A 27,810-nucleotide genomic window follows, 5' to 3' on the forward strand; every position below is an offset into this window, starting at 1 on the left:
GGTACGTGATGAATATTGATTTTCGATATTAAAAATATTGGCTTTGAAAATGTGTAAACTTTTTGATTCTGATGCAAAATTAAACGGGAAAACGACACCGCACAGAAACATTTTTAGGCAAAAAGTAGGTGCCCTTTTCAAAATCTACATGTAGCGTGCCCATAAACAGTTTTTTTTTAAATTTATAAGACTGATGTCAAATTTCGTAAAAAAATTTAACCTTACATACAATTTTTTATATCAATATTTATTATATTTAACTATTATCAATATTTTTTTTGACATCTCAACATAAACGAAGAAGAATGAACATGGAAGTCTGGGCATTTACAGGGCTTACGACTGTCATAGGCTGGTTTAAAATAATCACTTTACACGCGTGTAACATTCACGAGTTGGTTGACAACCAAACTACCCGAATTCTTGAAATTTCTAGATATATTGATCAAACTCATAACACAATATGCTCGAGTTCACTATAGCCACCTATGGTGGGATGATGAATGCCATTATTAAGCAGATTCTTTGGAGATAATCCAGATTTGTTAACAAGTACTTGGACATACTCAAAATGTTGTAATTATCAATATTTATACTAGAAAATGTTTTTAACAAAACAATTTAAGGAAAGCAATATGCCTTTTGGAAAAGAATGTATTTTAAGATAACTGATAAATTCAATAAACTCTTGTGACAAAAATAAAATACATTTTACAAATTTGTTAGAAACTTTATTTCGTTAAAGAATAATAACATTTTTTGTGTGTTTAATATGCATTAGAAAAAAAATTAAGACAGTTCAAGGCGCATATCTCTTTCCCAGTTTCTTTTTCTGTTGTCTTCTTTGTCCCTTTGTCGTTTGTTTAGTGTCCTCCGTCGTTCCATTCTATGTGAAATAGCACTTAGGTCTCTGGCAGAGAAATGTGTTACTTTGGGAATTTCTTTTCTTGATCCAATTCCGTGGCGATCAACTTTTAATACGGTTTTAATAGGAAACTTCGTTCCCTTTCCATCTGGTCCCAATCCTCTTTCCCTATCCCAACCTGTTCTGAGTAATAACTGATAACCTTTATTGCTTTCAGGTATCCCATAACAAGTGCGATTTTTTCTTTTACCACTATGAAATACATGTAACGTGGAGCAATTATGTTTTTTTAATGCGCTCGACTTCACATTTATTTTACAAATGTTGCATAAAACGTCTTGAATTATTTCGTGGTCATCATTATCAGTTGCAGTAACATTATTATACTTCGATATATTTTCAACAATTTCTTGTGATTTTGCTACACTTAAGGCGCTTTTGTTTGTTCTATCTTTGTGGTTAGTATCTGCTTTCCAATCCAATAAACGTTTTACGCTTAGTATTGCTCCTGATCTAGAGGCACACATCAGAGCCGTCCACCCAAAGTCGTCGGTACAATTCAATATTTTGGGACACTTTAAGAAGATTTCTTCTAACTTTTTGACATCATTGTTTTGAGCAGCTGTTAAAAATGTACAAATAAGCTTCGTGGTTGGCTCCTGTAGACTAGAATCTTGATTTCTGGAGCTGCTACGATTTGATACCTTCAGTAAACTTTTTGTGGCACTTTGGCGGTGTTTTGTTTGCGGTTGAGCTGTAGAGCTTGAAATAACGTCTAAATAAAAGTCTTTTGCTTCATCTCCATTTAAATTCGTTTCGACAACGTTACATTTATTATTTTTAGATTCAATGAACGTGAAAGACGTAGAACTCTCGTTTTCACGGACAAATTGTTTCCATTGGATGTCTACAGTAGATAAAGCTACCCAGTTCCGATGTAAATTCATTTTCAGTTTACGACACAGAAAACATGTGCGATGTATCTTTATAAATGTTAATTATACTTTCAATTTGTCAAAAAAATTACATTTCACATGCAAATAGACACAGCTAACTAATATAAATTGACGTACAAGATACAAAAGCAGTCGTGACATTTATATTCCATAGAAATGTATGTATTGCCATCATTACAATAATATAAATTAATTAAATGTAAGTACTTCTTTGAATAAGTAAATTCACGGAGCAGCTATAAATCTTTTTAAAAATTATCACTGTTGACGTGACGTTCGGCTTTTGACGTTCAGCTGTTTTTATTTTAAAATCGCTCTGTCGATACATTTATATTAAAATGAGAATTACTAATTTAAGGAAGGATCGCCTATTACGTATAATATGTGCCAGTCTTGTAATTTTATTTATTTTATACACTTTATTTTCGTGGAATCGTGATGGAGGTTCAGCATTACCAAGTTATGAAAAGCTCTCTGCAAAGGAGGTTCCCGTTCTCGTGGATGGTAAGTGCAGCTCGTAGCATTTTTTGGTAAATAGTAATAAGGTCTCAATTACACTTTCCTAACCCTTTTTAAATTTACGTGATATTTCTCAAAAACTATTCATTCAGATTTACTTTTTTCTCATCATCGAAACTTGTGCCTAGTGTTGGGTTTGAAAACAAGAATTAGGGGTATTCTACATCTAGACTGCTAGACTTCATCAGGAACTAAAATTCACGGTACTACACCCAAACCTCTGCTTTCCTCTACCCACATGCAATTATACATAAGGCACTGGGTTATAACCTATACTACATACCTGGTGGTACCTTGAGTATTGCAACAAATCAATGCAGTGTTGTTTGTGAATTGCACGAAGGCGAAGTAATCACTGTTATATTTCATTTGGTAGTTCAATGTAACTTATTAAACTTTTGATGGGCATAATATCTATAGACATCATTGATACATTGAGTTCAACTTTGAGGTAACTTCTTAAACTTTTGATGGGCATAATATCTGTAGAAATCATTAATCCATTGAGGTCAACTTTGAGGTGACTTATTAAACTTTTGATGGGCATAATATCTATAGACATCATTGATACATTGAGGTCAACTTTGAGGTAACTTATTAAACTTTTGATGGGCATAAAATATGTAGACATCATTGATACATTGAGGTCCACTTTGAGGTAACTTTGAGGGCATAATATCTTTAGATATCATTGATCCATTGAGGTCAACTTTGAGGTAACTGATTAAACTTTTGATGGGCTTAATATTTGTAGACATCATTGATCCATTGAGGTCTAATGAAAGAGATCATCTGGATATTTACAGTGCTGACCGGTCATTGGCACCATACAATCAAACTATTTATTAAGTAATCAAACATTTCCCCATGGTCGTAATCCTTGTAAATACCCAGAATTCCATATTCCCACTTCAATAGATGTCTTCATCTATGTTAATATATCAATAATATCTTGATAAGTCAAGTAAATTCAGCATTTGTGAACAAAAAATTGGACACACTCAAAATATTGTCATAATTTTTATGAAGATTCATATTATAAAGTTTATACTCTTTCATTATGGCGCATGAACATTTTGTCTTGATCTTAAATTGATAATCTAATGTTCATGAAGGAAAAATAAAATTGGAATCAAAGATTTATGTATTAAATGTAAAATCTAACACTGTTTTTTTTTTAGTCTACCAAGTTGTTTTTTATTGTTAAAAAATACAAAATCAATTTCGTGACAATTGTTTCGCCTAGTTATGGTATTTTCAAAAGAATGGCATTCATTTGAAAATGCCATAACTGGCCGAAACAATTGTCACAAAGTTGATTTTTGCGTTTTTTTTAACAATAAATATAACTTAGTAAGACTCAAAAAATCAGTGTTTGATTTAACATTTGATGCATAAATTAAAATGGAGTTCTACAAATTTAACGCCAAATTTATAAATAAGGAATCGAAGATGCTAGTAAGTGAATAAGATGCTATAAAAGATGAAAATATGTAATGATGGATAAAATTTGACGCACAGGACTCGGTAATTTCGAACCGAGGGATCTGCCCAAGCGAGAAGGCCCCGGGGAAGGGGGCACAGCGCACAAGCTGCGGGAGAGTCAAGCCAACGATGTTGCCGAGTCAGAGTCCCAGTATGGAATGAACATGGTGTGTTCTAACGAAATATCGCTGGACCGCTCAGTACTAGACACCAGACTGGAGGAGTGCAAGCACTGGGATTACCCTACAAAACTGCCGTCCACGTCTGTCATCATCGTTTTCCATAATGAAGGGTTCTCAGTGCTCATGAGAACTGTGCATTCTGTCATTAACCGTTCCCCCCCTGAAATGCTTCATGAAGTTTTACTCGTAAGTTTTCTTACTTTAATTTTATGATTGTTCTGTTGTTTCTGAAATTTGATTATAGTATTACTCTGACATTATTTTCTAGTTTAAATACAAACATATTCATACTATTGAATACCCAAACCACAAGTCAATAAAATATTTGGACTTTGTCATATATATTGTCTTTATCATATTATTTTATATAATGTTTGTTGGTATTTTAATTTAAATAAAAATAAATGAAAGTAAATATTTTAATTTAAAGGTAGAATTTTAGAAGCTTACGTTTTTAATGCGAATGATGAGTAATGATTTTTTTCTCAGGTTGATGACTTTTCTGATAAAGAAGATCTCACCTCCAAGTTGGATTCTTACATTCAGAAATGGGATGGCAAAGTTAGGATTATTAGAAATAGCGAACGGGAAGGATTAATCAGAACACGGTCGAAGGGTGCCCAAGAAGCAACAGGGGAAGTCATCGTCTTCTTAGATGCCCATTGTGAAGTCAATATTAACTGGCTTCCTCCACTCCTGGCCCCCATCTACCGAGATTCTACAGTCATGACTGTTCCTACAATTGACGGAATAGATCATAACAATTTTGAGTACCGTCCTGTATATGGAAAAGGAACTCACTATCGCGGAATATTTGAATGGGGAATGCTGTATAAAGAAAACGAGTTGCCGGACAAGGAAGCTCGCCGTAGAAAACACAATTCCGAACCTTACAAGAGTCCCACACACGCCGGGGGACTGTTTGCCATCAATCGGAAATTCTTCCTAGATATCGGCGCATACGATCCCGGCCTACTGGTTTGGGGCGGCGAGAACTTCGAGTTGAGTTTCAAGATCTGGCAATGCGGAGGAAGCATAGAATGGGTTCCGTGCTCGCGTGTCGGCCATGTCTACCGAGGCTTTATGCCGTACAGTTTTGGCAAACTGGCTAACAAGAAGAAGGGTCCTCTTATCACAATCAACTACAAGAGGGTGATCGAAACCTGGTTTGACGACAAGCATAAAGAGTACTTCTACACGCGCGAACCCATGGCGCGTTTCCTGGACATGGGTGATATTACAGATCAGGTCGCTCTCAAGAATAAGCTGAACTGTAAAAGTTTCTCTTGGTTTATGGAGAATGTGGCGTACGACGTGTACGATAAGTTTCCCAAACTGCCGCCGAACGAGCATTGGGGTACCATGCGATCCGTGGCTGCGAGCGTGTGCTTGGACACCATGGGGCGGGCCGCCCCCGCCTATTTGGGGACGGGACTGTGCCACGGAATGGGGAGTAACCAACTGTTCCGCTTGAACAGTGCCGGGCAGCTGGGAGTGGGAGAGCGCTGCATCGAAGCGGACTCGCAGGGCATCAAGATTGCGTACTGCCGCCTCGGCACGGTGGACGGGCCGTGGGTGTACTCGAGTGAGACTCGGATGCTGTCGCATCAGGTGTACACCAAGTGCCTGGCCGTTCACCCTACCACCAAACTCCTGTCTCTATCCGTGTGTGACCCCAACAATACGTACCAGCAGTGGATCATCAAGCAAACCAAGCCTAGTTGGTGAATATCAAACTTCCACAATACTCATAGGAGGTAAAGGATCTTATGTGTTTTTGTCACAAATTCATTTGTTTTTAAATTATGCAAAATAAAGTTAGATATATATATGACTTATCAAATTTAAGGTAATTTCATGCAGGAGAAAAAATCCTTTGTCTCGTGGATACAAAAATATTTTTATACATTTTAAATTTTAAATATGTAAGTATTGATGTCTAATGTTAACATTTATGTAAATAAGTGAGAAAAGAGTCAGAAAGAACAAAAACACTGCTGAAAAAAATATGGTTATTTGACTATTCTCAGACTGAATAATTGCATTTATATGTTTTATACACTATATAAATTTTATTATCATATTTTGATGGTACGTGGTGCCTGAAAATTAACCGTTTAATTCTTTTAAAGTAATTTCAAAATTTTTAATGTGCAACTAAAACAATATTATTATGAGTTTCATAATTTTTAATGAAATTACACTATGGTATATAATATTCCTTATTATTAATTTAAACTTCAACAATTTGAAAAAAATATATGTCAATAAATAATTCAACATTTCACAACAGCATCTTGGCAATTTCTATTTTAAAAAAAGTCATTTGCACAGAATTTATATGTTGTGTGCGTTTTCCTTTTGTCCTTTATGACTTAAGTCTGTTTCATTTAGCGAGGCGCATCCTTTCCTTTTGTAAAATTGGATGGTCACCTTCATTTCCTGTATTTGGTTAGTAATTCAAAGCTTTAATTACGCTAACATCTATTTTGTGTTAGACCAAAATTTAAAGAGTTTAACTTTTTGCATTGTCTGCCTTGCTACTTGACAGAAACATTTTAGTTTTTATTGATGCGTTCATTAGTCGGGTTGTGGTCCCATGGTTAGTGTCGCGGACTCTTAAGTCAGAGTTTCTCGGTTCGAATCCACTCTACCACAATTTGATACCTATTTCTAATAATGAGCCGCTTAGGCTCACTGAAATAGTATGAAATTTGAAATATTTGTGTAAATAATAAAAACACAAATATTTCTCTTTTAAAAAAAAATGATGTCTAGTATTTGTGCAATATTTGCCCCATATCAGTTAAAAGTAGATGAAATATTATATAAATTATATTGACACTTTCAATAATTTTTTTATATTAGTAATCTGACAGCATGGATCAAAAAACGAAAAACATTTTTGTGTCTAATTTATTGGAAACAAAATTTCGGCAGTTATGGTTCTTAATTATACAAATGTAAAATTTGCGTTATAGTTAAACCACCCTTTATAAAGCTGTAGACTTCATAATGGATATCTGGGTTCCATATTTATAATTCACAGACATATTTTAAAAATAATGTGCTTGCCTCAAAGTTATTTTATCTCACAAACCTAACCAATATACATTTACAGATTTAGATAAGTTGAGGGTTGTAGTTAGTATAAGTAACTATGTACCTACTCTTAATATGTGTTGTGTTGTACGCTATTTGTAATTTTTATATCAAACAAATATAAATAAAATGTAGTTCCCGAAGGTTAACAATAGATACATCTAGAGGGAGTAAATACTACCGAGTGCCTTTTTATTATGCACTTGTCTACACGAATGTTATTAATTTTATGTTGATAGTTGAAAAACACCTGCAGAAATGTGAGGAAACAAATTTTATTGTTTATTATTATTATTCAAACTTTATTTAGTATATTTTACAAGGTCACATAATTGAACAATTGAAAATTGGCTGAATGGGCATTAAAAAATAATTACATTAGTATGTATTAGTTTATTTTAGAAATAAAGCCGTTGAAGTTTGTATTATAAAAATAGAATCCAAAAAAATTATTTCTGGAATAACGTAACATTTTTTTTGTCACAATCTACATACTTATATTATTATATATATACATATATATATATATATATATATATATATATATATATATATATATATATATATATATATATATATATATATATATATATATATATATATATATATATATATATATATATATATATATATATATATATAAATAAATGTATATATGGGTGGTGGGTGATATATTCATTAGAGAATTGTTTTAATTTTAGACTGCACCAATTGCTATAACTAAGAAGCCTAATGGCATGAGCGTGTGACAGAGGATATAAAAATGTTAATTGGTCACTGAGAAAAAACATATATTAATAAAACATGACTCATTTTACTGAATTTATTTCTTTTTGTGACAGTTGTTTTGCCTAAAATAAATTATGTATTGTACATAGTAAATCCCAATTCAATCATCATTTGAACATTGCATACTATCTTGTTTAATTGAAAAAAAAATTACTTCTTAATATTTTGTGTACCCCCTTTTGCACGCCCATGTTTTGAGACATCTTAAAGCAGGTAGATATGTGTTAAGGTGGAGACTGACTGGAGCATTTCGTCGTAACGTAACATGTTACGATGCGAGCATTCAGGCAGTTAGTACAGCGAGCCGAGCTGCTTGCCGCTCATTCTGAATGCTCCATCCGAAATCGGATGCAATTTTAGGTCAGCACCAAGGTTGCCAATATGTGGGAAATTCCCCAAACTGCGGGGAATCTTTTTTTTTTTCATCTGGAGTAAGCTGTAATTTATTAAAATCATAGAACCAAGAATCACGTCTTTGTCGTCCGACATTTTAACGACGAATGCAAAGATTCATACACATTTTGGGTTATTAATTATATACAAATATACAGATTTCTAAGCTGTAATTCAGATTTTTTGGTTTGGCATATGGCAACACTGAGCACAAGGCCACAAGCGAGCAGTTGTGTTCTAAACGAGCACTGATCGCGGTCAGTCAGCGATGCCGTAACGTAACATGCTCGCCGCAAACGATGTTCCGACGTTACGTTACGACAAAATGCTCCGGTCAGTCATTATACTCAAAATCGTAGTTATTACGGTAATAAAGGTACTTATAATAAAAATGTCGTTTTATCTGTTGTGCTCAAATTGTAATACATACATTCCGAATTTTTTTATAGATGTAAATAGTATTAAAAATTGTATAATATATGCTGGATGATGCTGCAATACAAGCTATCTCAAAAACTGAAGTTATCCACTATTCTTATTGAAAACCATAAAGGATCAAACTCTAGATATTTATTTTACCACCGAGACACTTGAATTGTCATTGTGTCGGGACACCATCTATAAACTCTACTCAATTAGCAGTGCGTAGTATGCGGTCCTTTTCCCAAGTATTTCGTACTTGGAGAGGTAATTGGCAGGATTATGTAACATCATTGATACAAACTCTTCATAAACATGTGTGCTTGCAATGATCTAATTTACTAAAATGTTGTTAAGTTAAATTAAGTAAATTTTTAAAAGTATGTTTCGCAAATAGCAATGATTGTTGGAATTTGTAAATGTACAAAAAGAATGTGAAGAAAAAACTTCAAAAATTGAAAACACGTCAAACTTCTCATGAAAAGTTTGACTTACTGTAGGATATGTCATATCATATCTAAATGTACAGTATTAACTCCTCATGTTTCCATCTGCAGTCTATTTTCAAAAACGAAATTCTGTTACTCAGTCTGGGTCTTGGCCATAAAAATTGGTTGTTGAAATTTTTAATTCGGGCATCAACCACGGTAATGGTCAAAAATTTTCTCCAATTTGATGTTGGTGTTGGTGGGTTAGACTTGATGAATAATGCACCTGACCGGATATCAGAGGACGTTGGAATTCGGGTGCGGAACAGTTATTTTTACCCATGATATGATGAATTCATATTGTCAATATTCATGATTCATATTAAAGTTATTTTCAAACTGTAATACAATAGTTAAAAAGGAAATATGAAAGATGTTAACATTTTTTGTAGTCTTGTAGTGAGGCTTTTCCTGAGGTAGTTTGTATTGTAAAATCAGCAATGATTATATATTATTACACTCGTAATATTTATGAACTTTGATATAAAAATTAAAAAAAACAATTACGTAACTTTACCGTAGGCAGATGCCTTTGCTGGTATGTGCTCTATATTTTGTCAGGCTTTATAATTGTTTAACCACAGTGTAATCGAAAGTAAGCTCGACAAATTATTCCTATCTGAAACCACTCTGTTGGAAAGGAGGTTGTTTTTTAGCTAGTGTATTAAGTTAATATACAATACTTATGACAAGAAGAAGTGTATATTATTTTTTATTATATAATGGAAGATAATCCAATGTGTGAACAAGTATTTGGACACACTCAAAATGTTATAGAAGTTGAAGTGACTAAATATATTCGCTTTCGTAAATGTCTTGGAACTGCAATAAGTTAATGCATTTGTTAATAAATAACAATACACATATCAAATTCTTGTGTTATATTTATGTTGTATTTGACTTTGTTAAAAAATAATAGTTTCTGTATTTGTCGATGCTTTAGCATGCAGAAATAGTAATCACAGCATCGGTTTCTTTTTTTACATTTTTGTAAATTTCACAGCTGTTTGTTTGAAACACATTATTTTATTTTTAGTAATTATTGCTTAGATAAGTAATCTGTTTTTTTTTCTTTCAATTTGCACTGTTTTTGTCCCTATTGTGTTAAATTTATTGTTTGTTATTAGTGTGTGCACCAGGGTATCAATGTATATACAATAATATTGCATCCTTATTTTTAGACTCACAGATAGACAAGTAAAATCAGTATTTTTAAATTTATACATCTAAAGTTAATTGTTTTAGATTGGATATACAAGGATCTGTGTACCCGACCATTTTTTTTCAATGTAGATTTAATCAAGACTTTCGTCTGATAAAATATATTGATCACAATATTTCTGTATTGTTAACTTACTTGACTTTCCATAGTCTAAAATTAGAGTTGTAATATAAGGAAAAATACAGAAAAAACTAAAATAAATGAAATAAACAACATTTAAAAAAAATATAAACTGTGGTTGTAAAATGTAAAATTCAATTTTTAAGTTTTGCAAAAACTACAAGCGCTTATAAATAAAATATATAATATACTACTTCTCTTGGGTTCCTTGGACCTTGAAAATATATATGTTTTAGAGATCTTCACTTTAAATTATGATTATAATAAATTTATGTCTAATTTTAACAATATAAATTTATATTATTTTTTGACATCTCATCAAAGATGAAGAAGAATATGGAAGTCTGGGCATTTACGGGGCTGACGACCGTCATAGGCTGGTTTAAACCTTAAGTGATCACTTTACACACGTGTAACATTCACCAATTCTACCCATTATTGACAACCACACTACTCAAATTTTTGGAAGTTCTAATATAATATGAAAATAACTCCTGTAATTGGAGATAATCCAGATTTTGTGAACAAGTATTTGGACACATCTTTGATGAGATGTCAAAAAATAATATGAAAATAACTCCTGTAATTGGAGATAATCCAGATTTTGTGAACAAGTATTTGAACACATCTTTGATGAGATGTCAAAAAATAATATGAAAATAACTCCTGTAATTGGAGATAATCCAGATTTTGTGAACAAGTATTTGGACACACTCAAAATGTTGTAATATAAATTTATTCTTTGTAAATTTTGTAAATACCATTTAATTTTTTTATATTAAAATAAACACTTGTTAACTGATATGTTGGTATTATTAAGTAAAAATATTGCATATATGTATGTATTTGTTTTACAAACAAGGTATTAAGGGTTATTCAGTTTTTTTTAATTGTTGCCATGTTTCCTTTGGTTGGAGAATGGGAATGTTTTGTATTCATATTGATATAATATCCATGGAAGCCTGGTCACCTACTAGGGTGATGCCAAGGCTCTCCCAAAATTAAAACAGATGTGTTTGTAACTTTGGTATTTTTAGTTTTGTAATTATTTTTATAATGATACATAAGATAGACCTAAATTGTGGAGTTAAAAAATGTCAGTAAAATTAAAAATAAATTTTTAAAAATGAGAGAGAAATCAATGAAATTTAAAAAGAAAAACGCAAATACATATTGCTAATAGTGTTTAATAAATTAAATAAGTATTTATTTTACATGTAAAATAATTAACTTAAAAAAAAAAGCATTAAGACTTAATGCTTCTTATGGGATGGATATACAAGTATGTAAAAAAACTTTTTTTAATTTTTTTTTGTTACATATAATTAAGAATTTTAACACTTACGTTCTCTTTAAAAAAATATTATTACACTATCAACATATGAAGGATAATAATCCTTTACAAGTGAAGCAATTATTGGCACTTTTATTGACACTGAAACCGGTTATTCGATACAAACTTTATTTGGATATTTAAATACTACACATTTGTAAATTATGTTTTATTTGAAATGTCGGTATCTGAAGATTTGGAAGGATGGAACCACCCATGGAGACATTTAGGCGCTGGAGAAGGAGTATCAAAAACTGCCCTTCCTAATTCCTGAAGATTTTTGGCATCCAGGACCAAAAGCCCCACCTCATGATCTCGCTCTTTACCCCATACTATCGCCGCAATTATTACACCATCGTCTTCTTCCTAAAATAAATTATTGATAGTTAATTTCAAGAGATATTTCTTACTGAGGATAGTCTTTCTATGTAGGCCTATTCATTGGTACCCCATAAACAATAACAAAAATGTTGTTGTCAATGAAACTAAACATTAACTAACACTACAAAATCAATGTGTGTGATCTTCACAGTTATAACTCTTAAGGTAGTCAAATTCGTCCGTCTCATTAAGGAAATGTCATATAATTCTATCTGCACTTGGTGGTGCATAGCCAATGCATCATAAACACAGTGTTATCTTGATCGTTAACACATGAAGGAAAGGTAATCAGCTCTCTAAATCACTTACATTTATTTGAACCCCTCCTGGGAATCGATCGTTACATTATGGAGGCGGACAGCTATACCCTAACCAAACTCTTTATAAAATAGATAGTGATGCATTTAAAACTAATGTAAAACTCGAGGAATTATATATGGTGGGAAAGATAAAGTGCCCCTCTATAAAATATGTTTTAATCAAAAATGTTCCAGTGTGTTGTTTTAATGATTAGGTATTTAAAAAATAAAATAAATATAATAATATGTGTCCATAGCAGTGACTACCGTAAAAAAGAATTATCCTTGAACTCATTAAGAAGAAAAAGCAAAAATATATTTTAAGGTTTTCAACAAAAGCAGACTGCGGGTTATTTGAATAAATAATTAACCTTTGATCCTGGGCTGGGAACAAATATGGGTTCACTTGGATAGCAATTTTCTTCTTGCCATGTCGCCTTTGTCTTGTTTATAGTATCCACTTTAATCAGCTATAATTTCAAAACAAAAACTATTTCTTACTTTGTACAAAGGTTTTTGTCTTAAATATTTGAAACCAGTATTAATAAATAAAAAAAAATGTTTTTGATTTGGTCATATTATCTCAAATGAGCCTTTGACATTGTATGATAGAATTTAAGTAATCAATATTGATTTAAAATCCACTTTTATATATAATTTAGTCCAACTGTTACCTGTTTTAATTAAAATTGTGATGAAATTCATTAAAAAAAATCACAACTGATATCAGTACAGGCGGACCTTGATTTTCGCACATGATTGGTTCCTGAAAAGGTGTGCGAAAGTTAAATGTTCAAAAGCAGAGGAATGTAAAAAAAAAATCCCAAAAATTGTACCTTAGAACGGGGCTACTTGAACTTTGATGTGTTACTTGAGACGGTACAGAAAAAAATTTAAATCTGTATTTGGTCTACAATAATGAACGTATCGACATGATTCATTGTTTCCCTGACAAGTGACACTTATTGTAACAATACTTCGATTGATACCACAATCTAAATAATTTTTTTGTACTGAGCTCAAGTAACACATCAAAGTTCAAGTAGCCCCGTTCTACGGTACTTTAAAATTTGTTTTTATCAAAAGTAACTAACTAACTAAATATATATTGAATAAGAATTATATTTTCTTAAAAAACTTATCGAGAGTTATTTGTATTTTACTATTTTTTTCTTTTCTTCATAGAGAGTTCTGTAACATTAAGTACTATTATGGATCTCCTTATGCACTTGAGATATGCATTCTCCATTGGGATCACATTCTTCCATAATATTAAAAAAAAAACTTCATTCACACTTTTTATTGTTAAGGTTTTGATGATTTCTTCAGGTTCCTCTTCCTCACTTGTAATTTGTATATCACTTTCATTCTTTTTTCGGTCCATTAGAAATTCATTAGTCAAGGGTTCAGAATGAGATTCAATCATATCATTAACATCTTCACTGTTAACATCCAGGTTTACTTCGTTCATTAGGTGAACTATTTCAAGTGTGATCAGAATGTATGAAATCACCCATCATTTGGCATAGTTTCTTTCATTGTTGACTCTTTATTTCAGCCCATGCGTCTCCAATATTGTTTATTGTGTTCCATATGCTATAATTCAGTATGTACGTAACACTTTTAATATATTTTTTGCATTATTAATGTCGAATGTGCGAAAGATGAGGTCCGCCTGTATTTGAATTAAATTTTATAAGCATAAATGTTTTAACAAAATGTAAAAAAGTGTATATTTACCGCTCCAGGAATTTCTGCATCCACATCAGAGCTGATAGCATAGAAATACCGATATGGACGACCTATAAATAAAACAATTATCTTTATTTCAATATTTCAATCCAAATGATACTAACTTAAAACATCACAAATATGTACTAAAGCAATTGACTAAAAAGTCAATTGCTTTAGTACATTTGCAATGATGTATAGATTTACCAATTAAAATAATCTTTGTGTCAAAGTACAGTAAAAGTAAAATGTCTTACAGCTAATACCAATAGTGGTAAAAGCATTAATTATTAGTTGTTAATATTATGGCAAACATGCCAACAGGTTATATGTGTTTTTTCTGAGAAAGATTCAGTTACCATCTTTCAATTTAATAAATTATTTATCAATGTTGAAATCATGCAACTCACACTTACCCAAATATCGGTCGTAGTTAATTCGAGGTGTTTCACATCCCAACGTACAAAGTTGTTCTGGGATGACTGTTTTAAGGCCTTTTTCTCTAGCAACATTATCATCTCCCAAGGGAAGAACATATCGCATTGGGCGACCCCGGAACATTCGGGCATACTCCGGGTTTGTCTGCATTGTCTGAATACATATAATAATAATGAAACTATATTTACACATAAATATCTAATCATAAGCGCTGACACGCTTATGCGTAATCATAACTTTCAAATATTTATATTAGCGTAATTGATCAATGAATTCTCAATTATATTCGCAGAGAAGATAGCCTGGGAATAAAGCATTTTATTTTTGAAATCTTCTTATTTTATGCTTCAGTGATTAGATTAATTCTACTTTTAATTCCTTTATGTACCCATTTTTACATAAGGTACTGCATTGCGTTGACACAATATTTTTCAATAGCCGGAGTAAGAGCACATTTACCTTCATGCTTTCCACATACATGCATTGGAGCATTGAAGCATCTTTGTACGAGCAGATATCGATGACAACTTGACCATCTTTTTCAAATTGATTTATAATGTGTAAGTAAAAGAATGCCTCCGCTTGAAATGTTTTATATATTTGACCATCCGACCTCTTAATTACATGAAATAATGTCTGGAATAAAAAAGAATTTGACAACCTTATAAATCTTTCGTGTTTTTATAAAATGTTTAGGAAATCTTTGTAGTAAGGGTATATTATTTTGTAAACTTAATTGGAATTGATGGTCCATGACACAATGAACAAACCTTGTACTTAGGATACCATTTCAGGCAGCCGATGCAGGGGTCATTAGACAGTTGTGTCTTCACAAACTTGCAAAGAGATACAGCCAGCGGTTGTTCAACAACTATAAAATAGTTATCTGTTATACCTGCAATTTAGTTTAATATATATAACACTGAATTTATATTACTTGTAAGTTATGATGTACATATGTAGCTTTTAATAATTGTTTATATCCAATAAATCAATGATTTAATAAATTCACCATCTAATCTTTTTCTGCACCCAATGTTGCATAGGACACTGATTCGTATCAACAAAATTTTATCTTCATTATTAATTACACAGAGGGGGATAAAAAAAAAGTAATGATAAAAAGTAAGCATCAACATAAATTCAAATATTTAATTTTTTCTAAAATAATCTGCCTCCATAGTGTAGTTGTTAGTGCGTTTGGGTTCTAAGCTGGAGGTCCTGGGTTTGAATCCCAGGGGGTTAAAATTTATATAAGTAACTTTTCACTCTAATTTTTATTTAATGCTACTTTAATGATCGCCTTTTCTTAAGAAATTAACGGTCAAGATAACACTGCATTGATGCGATTCAGTGCCATATTTACCATTCGGTGCAGACGAGAGCTAGAGGAAGTTAATGACAATCTATACCAAAGGTGTGCATGTATCCTGGATGAAGAGGCCATCTGATGGGGATACTGGCGACTTTGCGGGCACAATCAAACATGTTCCCTAGAAAGAAATAACAGAAAATTAAAATAATTTTAGTTAATTTACGAGTATTTTAAGTATCTCAAACCAGACACAACATATCGCTCACTCCTTTCAACAACGTCATTTATCAAAAATTGTCAATTTTCAGTGGTGCTTGTTTTCGGAATGCCCAGAAAATGTACTTTATCCCAGCAAAAACAGCATATTTTTAACTTAATATTTACCCGCTACAGGGAGAAAGTGTTGTTTTTGCATTTTGAAGAAAAGGTATTGTTAAATTATTTTTTTAAATACACAAAATTTTTTCAAATGGAGAAAAAACATTCAGGTTTAACCTAAAACGATCTGTTGCACAGTAAAAAGTTCAATAAGTGGCTTAATATTTATTTTGAGTACATTTCATTATATTCTTAAACTTTAAAAATGATCTGAAAAATCAAGTTTTTTTATATATGACGTTGTTGAAAGGAGTGAGCGATATATGTTATTACGTAAGTTTTAAGATACAAGTAACCATTGACTTCTTATACCCTTGACATACCATTTTTTACATTTGGAAAATGGACGACTGTATAAACTGGTCCCTTTTTTGAGACGGCCATTCCCAGGTTGTAGACATCACCTGGAAAGATTGAAAAAATATTATAAAAACCTTACTGGATTTTAAAACACATTTTTGTTCATATTAATAATTTCTATTATTTATTACCATTGGGTAAGATGTGAGGATGAGATGTGTGGTTGATTATCGAAATGTGTTCTGCCACATTTAGCCTTCCCGTGGTTTCCAAAGTTTCCGGATTTATTCTACAGCAAAAAAAACCTTTGTGCATTTGATAATAATTAAATAACGTAATAACGTAAAGTTCTTGCGTCTCAGTGATGATATCATGTACACGTCGTAAACGACATCGTAACCCCTAATCTGATGATGTCGATTATGACAAAACCCAGTTGCTGGTCAAATAAAATTCATGTGGAAATAACTACACTGTTGTTATTTTATTTTATAATTTTTTTTGGATTAGATTTTTATAATAGAAACTTAAATGTCTTCATTTCTAAAATAGACCTTAAATATATCTATTATAGATATCTAAAATAGAGAGGTATATAATTACAATTAACATAAATAAATAATTTAGTTAAATAAATAATTTAATTTACAATTAACATAAATAAATAATTTAAATAATGTCCAGTCTGATGATGTCGGTAACGACGAAACCCGGTCGCTGGTCAAATAAAAAAGTGGAAAAGCTAAAAATATTGGTTTTAATCTAATAATAAATTAAAAATGCAATTCCATCACGAAGTGTCAGTGGATAATATAAATCTATTAAATAATGTACTTCATGAAATTAAATTTTATGCAGAAATATAAATTTGTTTTACCTATGTATGACAGGACTCTCTGTGAAAGTATAAAACTCATCTCCAAAGGGATAAACAGATATCATGGCATTATCGGACAATCCTTCTCCAGGTTTAAACATTGCTGAAACCCTAGAACAATTCATAGTAACATTATAATTCATAAACCCTGTCATAATTCATAAACCCTGTAATAATTCATATTAATGTTATAATGCATCAACCCTGTAATAATTCGTATTAACGTTATAATTTATAAACCCTGTAAAAATTGATATTAACGTTATAATTCATAAACCCTGTACTAATTCATATGAACGTTTTAATTCATGAACCCTGTAATAATTCATATTAACATTCGTACACCCTGTAATAATTCATACAAACGTAAATATGTGCAATATTATGGAATAATATTATGTCATTTTTAAATTTTTGGAAATGAGATCATATGTCGGCGTGATGTCTTTGCAAAAAACAGTGTTCTTTTTTATATCAATTCATCCCTTTTTGCTGAACATTAATATTTTATTCTTTAAAGGCTCATCATACACCTTCACTGTAACTTTCATGAGCTTTCGAGTATGGGTATGCGATCCGAGTGCCCCAACCATTGTTGTTATTCTGCATTTCCTACCTCCTTTTTTTCCCTCTTTGTCTTTCCCATATGGGAAATACTGCTACATGGTAATGTAATTCTAATAAAATAAATAAATTTTATTTATTACAATATTTATTTTTAAAAATAAATTCCACTTTTTGATACAAAAATCTGTAGTGCAAGACTGACCCTGCCTGCATAAAATCAACGATAGAGTTAACACCACGTCACTGTAATTCGGTGACCTATGCACCACTTGAATCCGGATAGAGGCAAGAAAGAGAATTAACGGATTATAATACATATCCAACTATGTTAGAAATCAATTAGAAAACTAAGTAATATAATGGTTATACAATCAGAATTACAAATACTTTTAGCTAAACTACGTCCACAGACAATTCATTTACCGACATCTCCCGGTATTTAAAAAAAAATAAGTACCTGAAATGCTCATTAAGACCTAGTAACATTTTATATAATTGTTTTTTTTTTCTTAAAACGCCGTTTTCCAATTGAAAAAATAAGTTTTTCTTCGAAATAATATGGTTTTGAAAAGAAAAGTGTTATTGAAAGGAAAGGAGTTAAAAAAAAACAATGTATTTTTAAAAAATCTGCATGAGCTGACATCCGGCTCTATGCATTGCCAAAAGGTAAATGAATTTTATTCTTGCAAGTATGGCCTCAAGCTATTTCTGTAAAAAAACATACATAGGGAAAAAATGAGGACTGTTGGAGGATATTAAAAATTATACTCCTGGTTGTACTGCAATATGCACACCTTTTATGTTCGTACAAAAGGTGCCGGGCGTAGATCTCACATTGAATTTGATGCTTACCATGAAAATGACTTTTTTAAATTTATTCAAATCACAAACATTTTTAAGGACATTATCCCTTTTTTTCGTAGTAGTACCTACTTTCATGACTTACAGCATAACAAACTTAAATGTATAACGGTCAACAATGTAACTAAATTACGTTTGATTTTTTGTTTTTCATAAATGGCGCCTAAAATAATTTTGCAGTAAGATTATCGCACTATTTTATTTAAATACACAATAATTAGTAAAGGACATTAATTTGTTCAATGCGGTATTTTTCCTTTTTTCGTAGTAGTACCTACTTTCATCAGACTTTACGGCATAAAAAAACTTATATGTAGAACGGTCAACAATGTAAGTAATTTCGTTTGATATTTGTTTTTCATAAATGGCTCCTAAAATTATTTTGCAGTAAGATTATCTCACTATTTTATTTAAATACATAATTAGTAAAGGACGTTAATTTATTTAATGCGGTGCTTTTCCTTTTTTCGTAGCAGTACCTATTTACATAAGACTACAGCATAACAAATTTATATATAGAACGGTCAACAATGTAACTAATTTCGTTTGATATTTTATTTTTCAGAAATGGCGCCTAAAATAATTTAGCAGTAAGATTACCGCACTATTTTATTTGTTATTAGATTGACCTGTCAAATATGGAATGGCACGGATCGGGCACGGCCTTCGTGCCAAACTCGGTGACGACTATTCTGTGTGCACTTCTGTTGCGTTGCCAGACCCTGGAGCGTAGAAAACGGCATTGGTAGGTCACCTGACCGTTGTCTATGGCAAATCTGGAACAATTAAAAAATAATGAATAATAATATGCACACGTGACATAGCCACCCACAGGGGAGGGTGATTTAAAAATGTGTCCCAGGCGCCAAAATGCCTTGTCGCGGTTCTATCTCTTAGACAGTGTGATTTTTTTCTTAACCGTCTTGCTCAGTTTCAATGCCTTCCTATTCAGCATTTCTGGTCCGAAATATGGTCACGAAACAGACATCTATGCTGCAAAACTGCATATTCGTTTTATGCTACAAAACAGCGTTTTACTATATTATTTTGTTTGCCGATAGTTCCTAAAGTATGGAGATATTGTGCGCCTTGCTGTCCAAATAATGACTAGAATGCCTCTTCCTGTACCAGATTTCAAACACATCCAGTCAACATTCAGCATATTATGCTTTTTTCCAAATGTCATGTTTTCACTTCATAAAAAGCAACGGAGAATACCAAATATTTCACTAGGTGTGTCAAATAGTTGTGTATTTTTTTATTATTGAAATCACGAAAACTCACCTATGAAGGAGGGCGGAGCTATCGAATAAATGTTTAAATTCCATATCTCCCACCTTCAGAGAACCGGGACCATTCCTCAGCAGTGACCCTTGCAGCCATAGTGGGATCTTACCTAAATTTTCATAATAAATAAATAATTAATAGTGCTCATATTCTTTTTTAATATCTCAACAGACATGAAGAAGAATATGGAAGTCTGGGCATTTACGGGGCTTACGATGGGCCGGTTTAAGTGATTACTTTACAAACTTGTAACATTTACTAATTCTACCCATGTTTGACAACCACACTACTCAAATTCTTGTGATACCCCGATCAGATTTTGAAGAGGTGACATGCCCGGGTGCCGAAACCAACTAATTTTACTAGAAAAACAGTGTAGTTTCCTAGGAAAAAATATATCGCTCACTCCTTTCAAGAACGTCATAAATAAAAAATCGTCAATTTTAAGTTGTGCATGTTTTCGGAATGTCCAGAAAATGTACTATATCCCAGCAAAAGAGGCATATTTTTAACTTAATATTTACCCGCTACAGGGCAGAAAATGTTGTTTTTGCATTTTGAAGAAAACATATTGTTTAATTATTATTTTTTAAATTCTAAATATTTTTCAAATGAAGAAAAAACATCCAGGTTTTACATTAAAAGATCTGTTGCACAGTAAAAAGTTCGATAAGTGGCTTGATATTTATTTTTGATACATTGTGTTTTATTTTTGAACTTTAAAAACGTTCTCCTGGAAAATCAAGTTTTTTGATTTATGACGTTCTTGAAAGGAGTGAGCGATATGTGGGAATTGTTCTATTAGGATCGGGTCGCCGTTGACTTTTTACAGTTTTATCCATTTATTTAGATATCACCTGATTGTCTTCCCTGCTGAGGTTTTATGATCTCTTCCTCACACGAGCGGAGCCACACAGAACCGTCTGTGTTAGGATACAATTTTGGGGATGAAGCATCCACGTTGTTATTCTGTACATAAATCATACACAAAATTAGTCAACCTTTGTGAATACTTACACGTTTAAAAACAATTATAAAAAATATATAATAATAATAATAATAAAACCCTTATCCGCACCCCATGGTGCATAGGGCACTGTGTCATATAAACGCAGTGTTATCTTGATCGTTTACACATGAAGGAAAGGTGATCAGCCCTCCGCTTCAGGTACCAGTCCATGGTAATATTGAATAAATATTACAGTGAAAAAAAATCACTTATATTTATTTTACCCCCCTTGGGAATCGAACCCGGGACCTCCAGAACGGTAGACGAGCGTGCTGACCATTACACTACGGAGGCGGACAAAAATATATATTAATAGAAAATCCGTAATATTTATATTGAAATATGTAAATAAATAAGGCGGGTATAAAGGGATAAATTCTACACACATGAATTGTTATTAGTTACACGATAATATAATTTCGTTACATAATTAAATGTTGTTACAGAATCAAAGACAGATTGGCGTGACTTTCTATTTTCTCTGCTTACCCTTGCGGGGAAGCGACGTGGTGGTTTGTTGGTTAGTTCAAATATGTTTACTATCTCAACCATTATGATTTAGGAACCAAGCTAATAATGAATAATAAAACAGGACGTTATTTAAAATATTTTATCATGTTTGGGAAGTTCCCACTCAAGAAAAAAAAACACTCACATACTTGTTCTTTAAACCCTTATTCCCACCCTGATGGTGCATAGGGCACTGCATCACATAAACGCAGTGTTGTATTGAATTAATTTGAAAGTAAAAAAATCACTGGTATTTATTTGACCCCCCTCTGGGAATCGAACCCGGGACCTCTAAAACGATAGCCAAGAGTGCTGACCATTACACTACGGAGGCAGACACACGAATGCCACATAAGTTTAATGAGTTATTTAAAATATGTAGGGTATTCTTTGATTTGATTATCTTTTTTTAAAAACAAACCAGCGTTTTGTGACGCAGTAATATAACGAATCGGGAACCTCTGGGGAGGCCCATTACATTAGCAAGTGAGCCAAATCCAGACACGACGCGCACCAATATATTTTCATCACATTTCCATTTAATCTAAATTTATAGGTCTCAGGAGGAAATCACTAAACTTTAATTAACTGGAATTGTATTACCGTGGTCATGTTTAACAGGTGCCCAAGTACACAATGCTTTTCAAGGTTAACACATCCGTCCCGTATGCGAAAATATCAGGAACTAACTCGGAAAACCGATTTTCCACTTTTATATACGAGAGGAGTGATATTTGCACAGGAAAGCATAATTTGAAGGCTGCTAGTAGAATAACAGATTGAATGTCAAGAATTCTACCGGGAAAGTTGTGTATTTTTTATACGGTGCCCCGGAATTGTGGGGTAGTTTTCAGTGGTGAGGATTAGCTTTATTACTTTCTTGCCGACTGGAAACTGATTGGTGTAGGTACAAGTACCGAATTTGCTTCAACCACACGATTTTCTATTAGTTTTTTTCCTGAATTTACGTAAATATACGTACATAAATAATAAACGTTGTTTTTTATCACCTGCAAAATTATTTTTTTTCTATATTATTCTAATTTAATATTTTTTTATCTAGAAATAAATCTAGTCTAGAAATAATCTAATCTAGAAATAAATGGTCTCTTTCACTTGGAAGTTACAAAAATCAACATTAATATTCAATCATAGCGTGTTTAAAGTAATCGCTTTAATATGTCTTAAAAACCGAAAATCCCAGACTTCTATATTTTTAATAAATGACTTACTTTCTCGGCCTTTGTTGAGATACAATACTTTGTGTCCAAATTTTTGCGCACTCACAAAATATGGTTGATTGGTCAAGTGTAAAATTGGTCAAGTGTAAGCAGTTAAAAAAATCGAGTTTCTTGTAGCTGAAATTTTCCAGGCTTCTATATTCCATTCTTAATAAAAATCATCTTCAATTTAAAAATATTTAGTTTTTTTTTCTCTCTCCATATTTTCGTATTTCACATCAGCCCAAATAGTTTTGTTAAGTCTCCAATTTATTACACAAAATGAAAAAAAGTATAGAAAAACAAACCTCCAAATCCAAATCCAAATATTTGTATAATTAAAATGTTACTTTGTTTTAAAATCACTATAAATATTTTATCACAACTTAATTATAATGTCTACCGGTTTCGAAGCTAACCGCTTATTTATCAAGACTGCATACGAAAGTGTAATTTGGCCTCCTCTTGTATTTGGAAGAAATTTCACATAGTAGGTTTATTTTTATCAAATATTTTGATTTTGGTAATATATGTACAGTACTGAGTTTGCAGCACGAATAATAAACGATTTTTTTAACATAAATCGTCACATTTGAGGTATTATGCTCCTAGCCTACATGTTACGTAATAGTAAAAGCTGTTAGCTTTTTCAGATCATGGGTTATTCAACCCTTTAAGTAAGGAATGCAGTAAAAAGAAAACATATTAAAGCTACGAGAATGTTTCACATTTTAAGGCTTCAATAAACCTTTCTAATACTTTAGCCTCGTGTATTTTTTCATACCCGGTATTATTTTATTTGAATCTCCGATTCTGTAGTGAATTGATTAGCACGTTCTACTGGCATGTAAAAGATCCTGAGTTTAATATCCGACTAGATCGATAACATTATATTTTTATACGTTTCCTTCAATTTGGACTGAAATCTTAAGTTAATATATCTTTTAAATATGCTGAAAAACGAAGGCTTTTCTTAATAGGTTTCGATGAGAAGCAACGCTTCTTGAAAAATTTTTTTTCGTTTCTTCGTGAAAATTGTGATTTTCCGGGCAAATTTTTATTAAATTACTAAATTTGTAACAAACCCGGTATATTAAAACTACCATTAAATTATTAATAAAATAAATCGACGCTTTAATACGAGGACACATTTACACAGAAAAAAATGCCTACGACATCAAGATAATATTTTAAATCAGCTTTTTGCATTGTGGCATGAAAATTAACATTTTTTGTTTTTGTTGAAAGACTGCATCAACCTTAAAAATTTAACTTTTCCGCTTCGTTTTTATTTTTTATAATTGTTAATTGTCGTCGAACTATACAACCTGCCTTGAACTCCATAGAAAAATCTAGAAGCTTCTACATAATCCGGATTTATTATTATGCTTAGAGTTCAAATAACAAATGACCTTTTCAGGAAACCCTTACATTCGATACGTTCGAATGTATCCCCTTTGCAAAGTTCTAACTATGAATACAACTGAAGCACGTACTAGCTGGAAAAGTTTTCCCACTCGGGACTACTACATCGGCTTACTTGGGTAAAAGGAATAAACTTTTATTCAGACCTTTTTTTAAATTTCCTCTTCAGAAAATAATTACTGCTTTCTACGAAATACGCAAAAAATTTCATAATTTTTCGGGTTTATTTTACCATCCGGTAAGTTTAAATGGGTAGTAAATGGTATATTTATGATTGAATCAACCATTTTTTTTAAAAAGAGAAATATTTGTGTTTTTCATTATTTACACAAATATTTCAATTTCATACTATTTCTGTGAGCCTTAGCGGCTCATTATTAGAAGTAGGTGTCAAATTGTGGTAGAGAGGGTTTGAACCGAGAAACTCTGACTTAAGAGTCCGCGACACTAACCACGGGACCACAACCCCGCACAATTAAATTTGTTTAATTTCAGGACGATGTCTCTTAATTTTTATTTGGTACCCAACAGTTTTAAGATGAGTTTTTAAAGAAAAGTAGGTGTAGGTACTTTAATAGAATACCAAAGTAAGTAAAGTCAGAAATTTCCTTACATGTACATAGTATAATATCTATATTTATAATATAATTTATATTGTAGCGAATGACAATAGTTACTGCCTTTTTATGTAGAATCCTTTAACGATCATATACCTACAGCTGAAATAAAGTAGATTGATATCATTTTACGCTAGATATTTTCTAAGGTCGCTGTAAAAAAATAATATGTAAAATTATTCGCCGTTCTCTTGACTCCTGTTGTATTTGGTTTGACAAAAATTTCTTCGGCCTTCCTTATTATGTCTCCCAACCGCAGAGAAGCCTGTAAGAGGCAATAAATTCAAAAATATAATTTTTGAAGTTATTGCCTTTTACGTGAACGTGACGCTGTGGCGGTCACGTGACGTGTCACCTTGGATCGGTCTCCGGGGAACCCCCCTCGACCTTGGCAATGTACGCTCGCCCCTTACCCCGGACAGGTGGCTCCCCCCAGAAGGAGTAAAACATGAGAGAAATATATTTTCGAAGGTATAAGAATGACCCGCACTGAATAAAATGGCTTTTCAATAAGCGCATAAACCTACAATATCTCTCTACTTTGTATTATTTTTCACATGCATTTCCCGATGCACCAAAACGTTTTATTAAGAACATTATTATGTACCATATATACCTTTCACAGAGAACACAATCCATTCCGCGCCATTCTACAACCTTCTTTAATTTCCTTACTGTGCAGGTTCTGGAATTAATGACTTCTCTATGTAAAAAGTACACTTCTTTTGACAAACTTTTAAAAATATATGAAACATCTATCCTTGAAATTCTAACTATCTCTTATATTCCTTCGATTTTTTTTATCCTCCTCCTCTTTCTCATAATTCCTTACCCGATCCTGGTTCATATATCTTCCGTGTGCTTTAATCAAATTAAAATATTAGATCGGAAAATAGCTCACTTGGAAAGTGATATTTTGCGGTGATTTCTAGCGGCTCTTTATTTATACTCCGGACGCTCGATAGGAAATGAAAGAGAGGGTGGGAAAATACGTTTCTGCATGTAATGAATAGAGAAGGATAAGCCAATAGCCTCTAATGGCATTGTTGTATCGTAATACTTCACATATCTCTTTATTGACAGAATTCCTAAATGGTGTTTAAAGACTGATTTTCAACAATATGGAACCTTTGATCTGTACGCTCAATTTTCTCTATTTTACTAAATCCAATTTCAAAATGAGGTTTTTAATGAACAAAAGCATATAAAAAGTACAGAAAATATTGGACATAGTCATTCTGAATTCTACACTATTGTCGTCTCTAATTTCGCTAAACCTAACGAATTGAATTGCGTTTATATGGATTTTAAGCACTTTGAGTATAGAGCAATGGTAATTTACTGGAAATTTTTGATTTTAAATGGATAAGGTGTCAAGAATATGTTAAATCTATCTTTTATGGTCTTTTCATTATAAGGTCAAACTATCAGTTATGTGGATTTCTGTCGGTTAAAAAGTATTTTTTAATAAATAATTAAGTTTTTTGGAGAAATGGGTATTCTTTGGTTTGTAATTTCATTAATGAATACAAAAGTGTAATGATTAACAAATTAATGTAGCAAAATTAACTTACGAATACAATTTTATACCAATTAACAAAATTGATTTACACTTATTATTTTTGTAAGGTAGGTACTCAATAATATATATATATATATATATATATATATATATATATATATATATATATATATATATATATATATATATATATATATATATATATATATATATATATATATATATATATATATATATATATATATATATATATATATATATATATATATATATATATATATATATATATATATATATATATATATATATATATATATATATATATATATATATATATATATATATATATATATATATATATATATATATATATATATATATATATATATATATATATATATATATATATATTTGTATAATTGTCACGCTCATATAATCTTCGTTACCAACATAACAATATACGGTACATTGTTATGTTTATGAAATTAAATCCATATTGTGGTTTTACTAAATATGTATCTAGTTCATGACACAAGTATTATTTTACTAGAGTTTATTGGAGTTTATCTTAGAGTTTATTGTCAATGAAATAATACTTCTAAATATTTTTTATTACCGATAATATATTATAATATAAAAGTAGTTTATTTAGTAAAACAATCGATTGTTTAATTGTTTATTGTTGTTAGGTTACAAAAAAGCTAAAATAATTAATATGACTAATGCTTATGCAAGTATAAAAATATCTCCAAAACAGCCATTTTTTCTTAAAATATTAATTATAACTTTTATATTTTTTTACAAAGGATGGAACGTCACACTATTCTGTCCTGACGTACACTCTTCGCCTCCTTCACATCCATACATCTAGTCATACATGCCTTCCGATTAGTTAGATATATATATATATATATATATATATATATATATATATATATATATATATATATATATATATATATATATATATATATATATATATATATATATATATATATATATATATATATATATATATATATATATATATATATATATATATATATATATATATATATATATATATATATATATATATATATATATATATATATATATATATATATATATATATATATATATATATATATATATATATATATATATATATATATATATATATATATATATATATATATATATATATATATATATATATA

At 31.2% G+C, this 27,810-nt stretch overlaps 3 protein-coding genes across 4 annotated transcripts; 1 reads left to right on the forward strand and 2 right to left on the reverse strand.

Annotated features, from left to right (window-relative positions):
- Positions 1–732: 732 nt before the first annotated feature.
- Positions 733–1,961, reverse strand: LOC148305969 (G patch domain and ankyrin repeat-containing protein 1 homolog). Its single transcript, XM_088265896.1, has one exon. The coding sequence runs from the start codon at positions 1,810–1,812 to the stop codon at positions 790–792; it is 1,023 nt and encodes a 340-aa protein (XP_088122022.1). The 5' UTR covers positions 1,813–1,961; the 3' UTR covers positions 733–789.
- A 104-nt stretch (positions 1,962–2,065) lies between these two features.
- Pgant7 (N-acetylgalactosaminyltransferase 7) lies at positions 2,066–6,819 on the forward strand. Its single transcript, XM_088265884.1, has 3 exons — positions 2,066–2,325; positions 3,862–4,193; positions 4,497–6,819. The coding sequence occupies exons 1-3, from the start codon at positions 2,160–2,162 to the stop codon at positions 5,733–5,735; spliced, it is 1,737 nt and encodes a 578-aa protein (XP_088122010.1). The 5' UTR covers positions 2,066–2,159; the 3' UTR covers positions 5,736–6,819.
- A 5,018-nt stretch (positions 6,820–11,837) lies between these two features.
- On the reverse strand, positions 11,838–22,514 carry LOC148305971 (carotenoid isomerooxygenase-like). Of its 2 annotated transcripts, XM_088265886.1 has the most exons (14): positions 22,431–22,514; positions 21,166–21,277; positions 20,306–20,417; positions 19,651–19,797; positions 17,594–17,704; positions 16,908–17,005; positions 16,740–16,820; positions 16,136–16,216; positions 15,494–15,618; positions 15,183–15,359; positions 14,702–14,876; positions 14,295–14,356; positions 12,926–13,024; positions 11,838–12,240 (listed from the first exon to the last, which is right to left on the reverse strand). In XM_088265886.1, exons 1-14 carry the CDS (start codon positions 22,437–22,439, stop codon positions 12,037–12,039), a joined length of 1,593 nt encoding a protein of 530 aa, XP_088122012.1. In that variant the 5' UTR covers positions 22,440–22,514; the 3' UTR covers positions 11,838–12,036. The 2 variants fall into 2 exon arrangements, with proteins under 2 accessions (XP_088122012.1, XP_088122013.1); XM_088265887.1 differs by lacking the exon at positions 12,926–13,024 and having other exon boundaries at positions 11,896–12,240; positions 22,431–22,481.
- Positions 22,515–27,810: the final 5,296 nt, after the last annotated feature.

This window comes from Brachycentrus maculatus, unplaced genomic scaffold (assembly GCF_059751285.1).
Source record: "Brachycentrus maculatus isolate JH-2025_06_01 unplaced genomic scaffold, ASM5975128v1 h1tg000258l, whole genome shotgun sequence".
NCBI classification, from domain to species: Eukaryota; Metazoa; Arthropoda; class Insecta; order Trichoptera; family Brachycentridae; genus Brachycentrus; species Brachycentrus maculatus.

Coding starts and splice junctions, on each gene's coding strand:
- LOC148305969 (XM_088265896.1), bottom strand. CDS start 1,812: ATGAATTTACATCGGAACTGGGTAGCTTTATCTACTGTAGACATCCAA.
- Pgant7 (XM_088265884.1), top strand. CDS start 2,160: ATGAGAATTACTAATTTAAGGAAGGATCGCCTATTACGTATAATATGT. Junction 2,326..3,861: donor GGTTCCCGTTCTCGTGGATG/GTAAGTGCAGCT, acceptor TTTGACGCACAG/GACTCGGTAATTTCGAACCG. Junction 4,194..4,496: donor TGCTTCATGAAGTTTTACTC/GTAAGTTTTCTT, acceptor TTTTTTTCTCAG/GTTGATGACTTTTCTGATAA.
- LOC148305971 (XM_088265886.1), bottom strand. Junction 14,357..14,701: donor TAACTACGACCGATATTTGG/GTAAGTGTGAGT, acceptor TTTTATTTATAG/GTCGTCCATATCGGTATTTC. Junction 12,241..12,925: donor TTCCCAGCCCAGGATCAAAG/GTTAATTATTTA, acceptor AATTTATTTTAG/GAAGAAGACGATGGTGTAAT.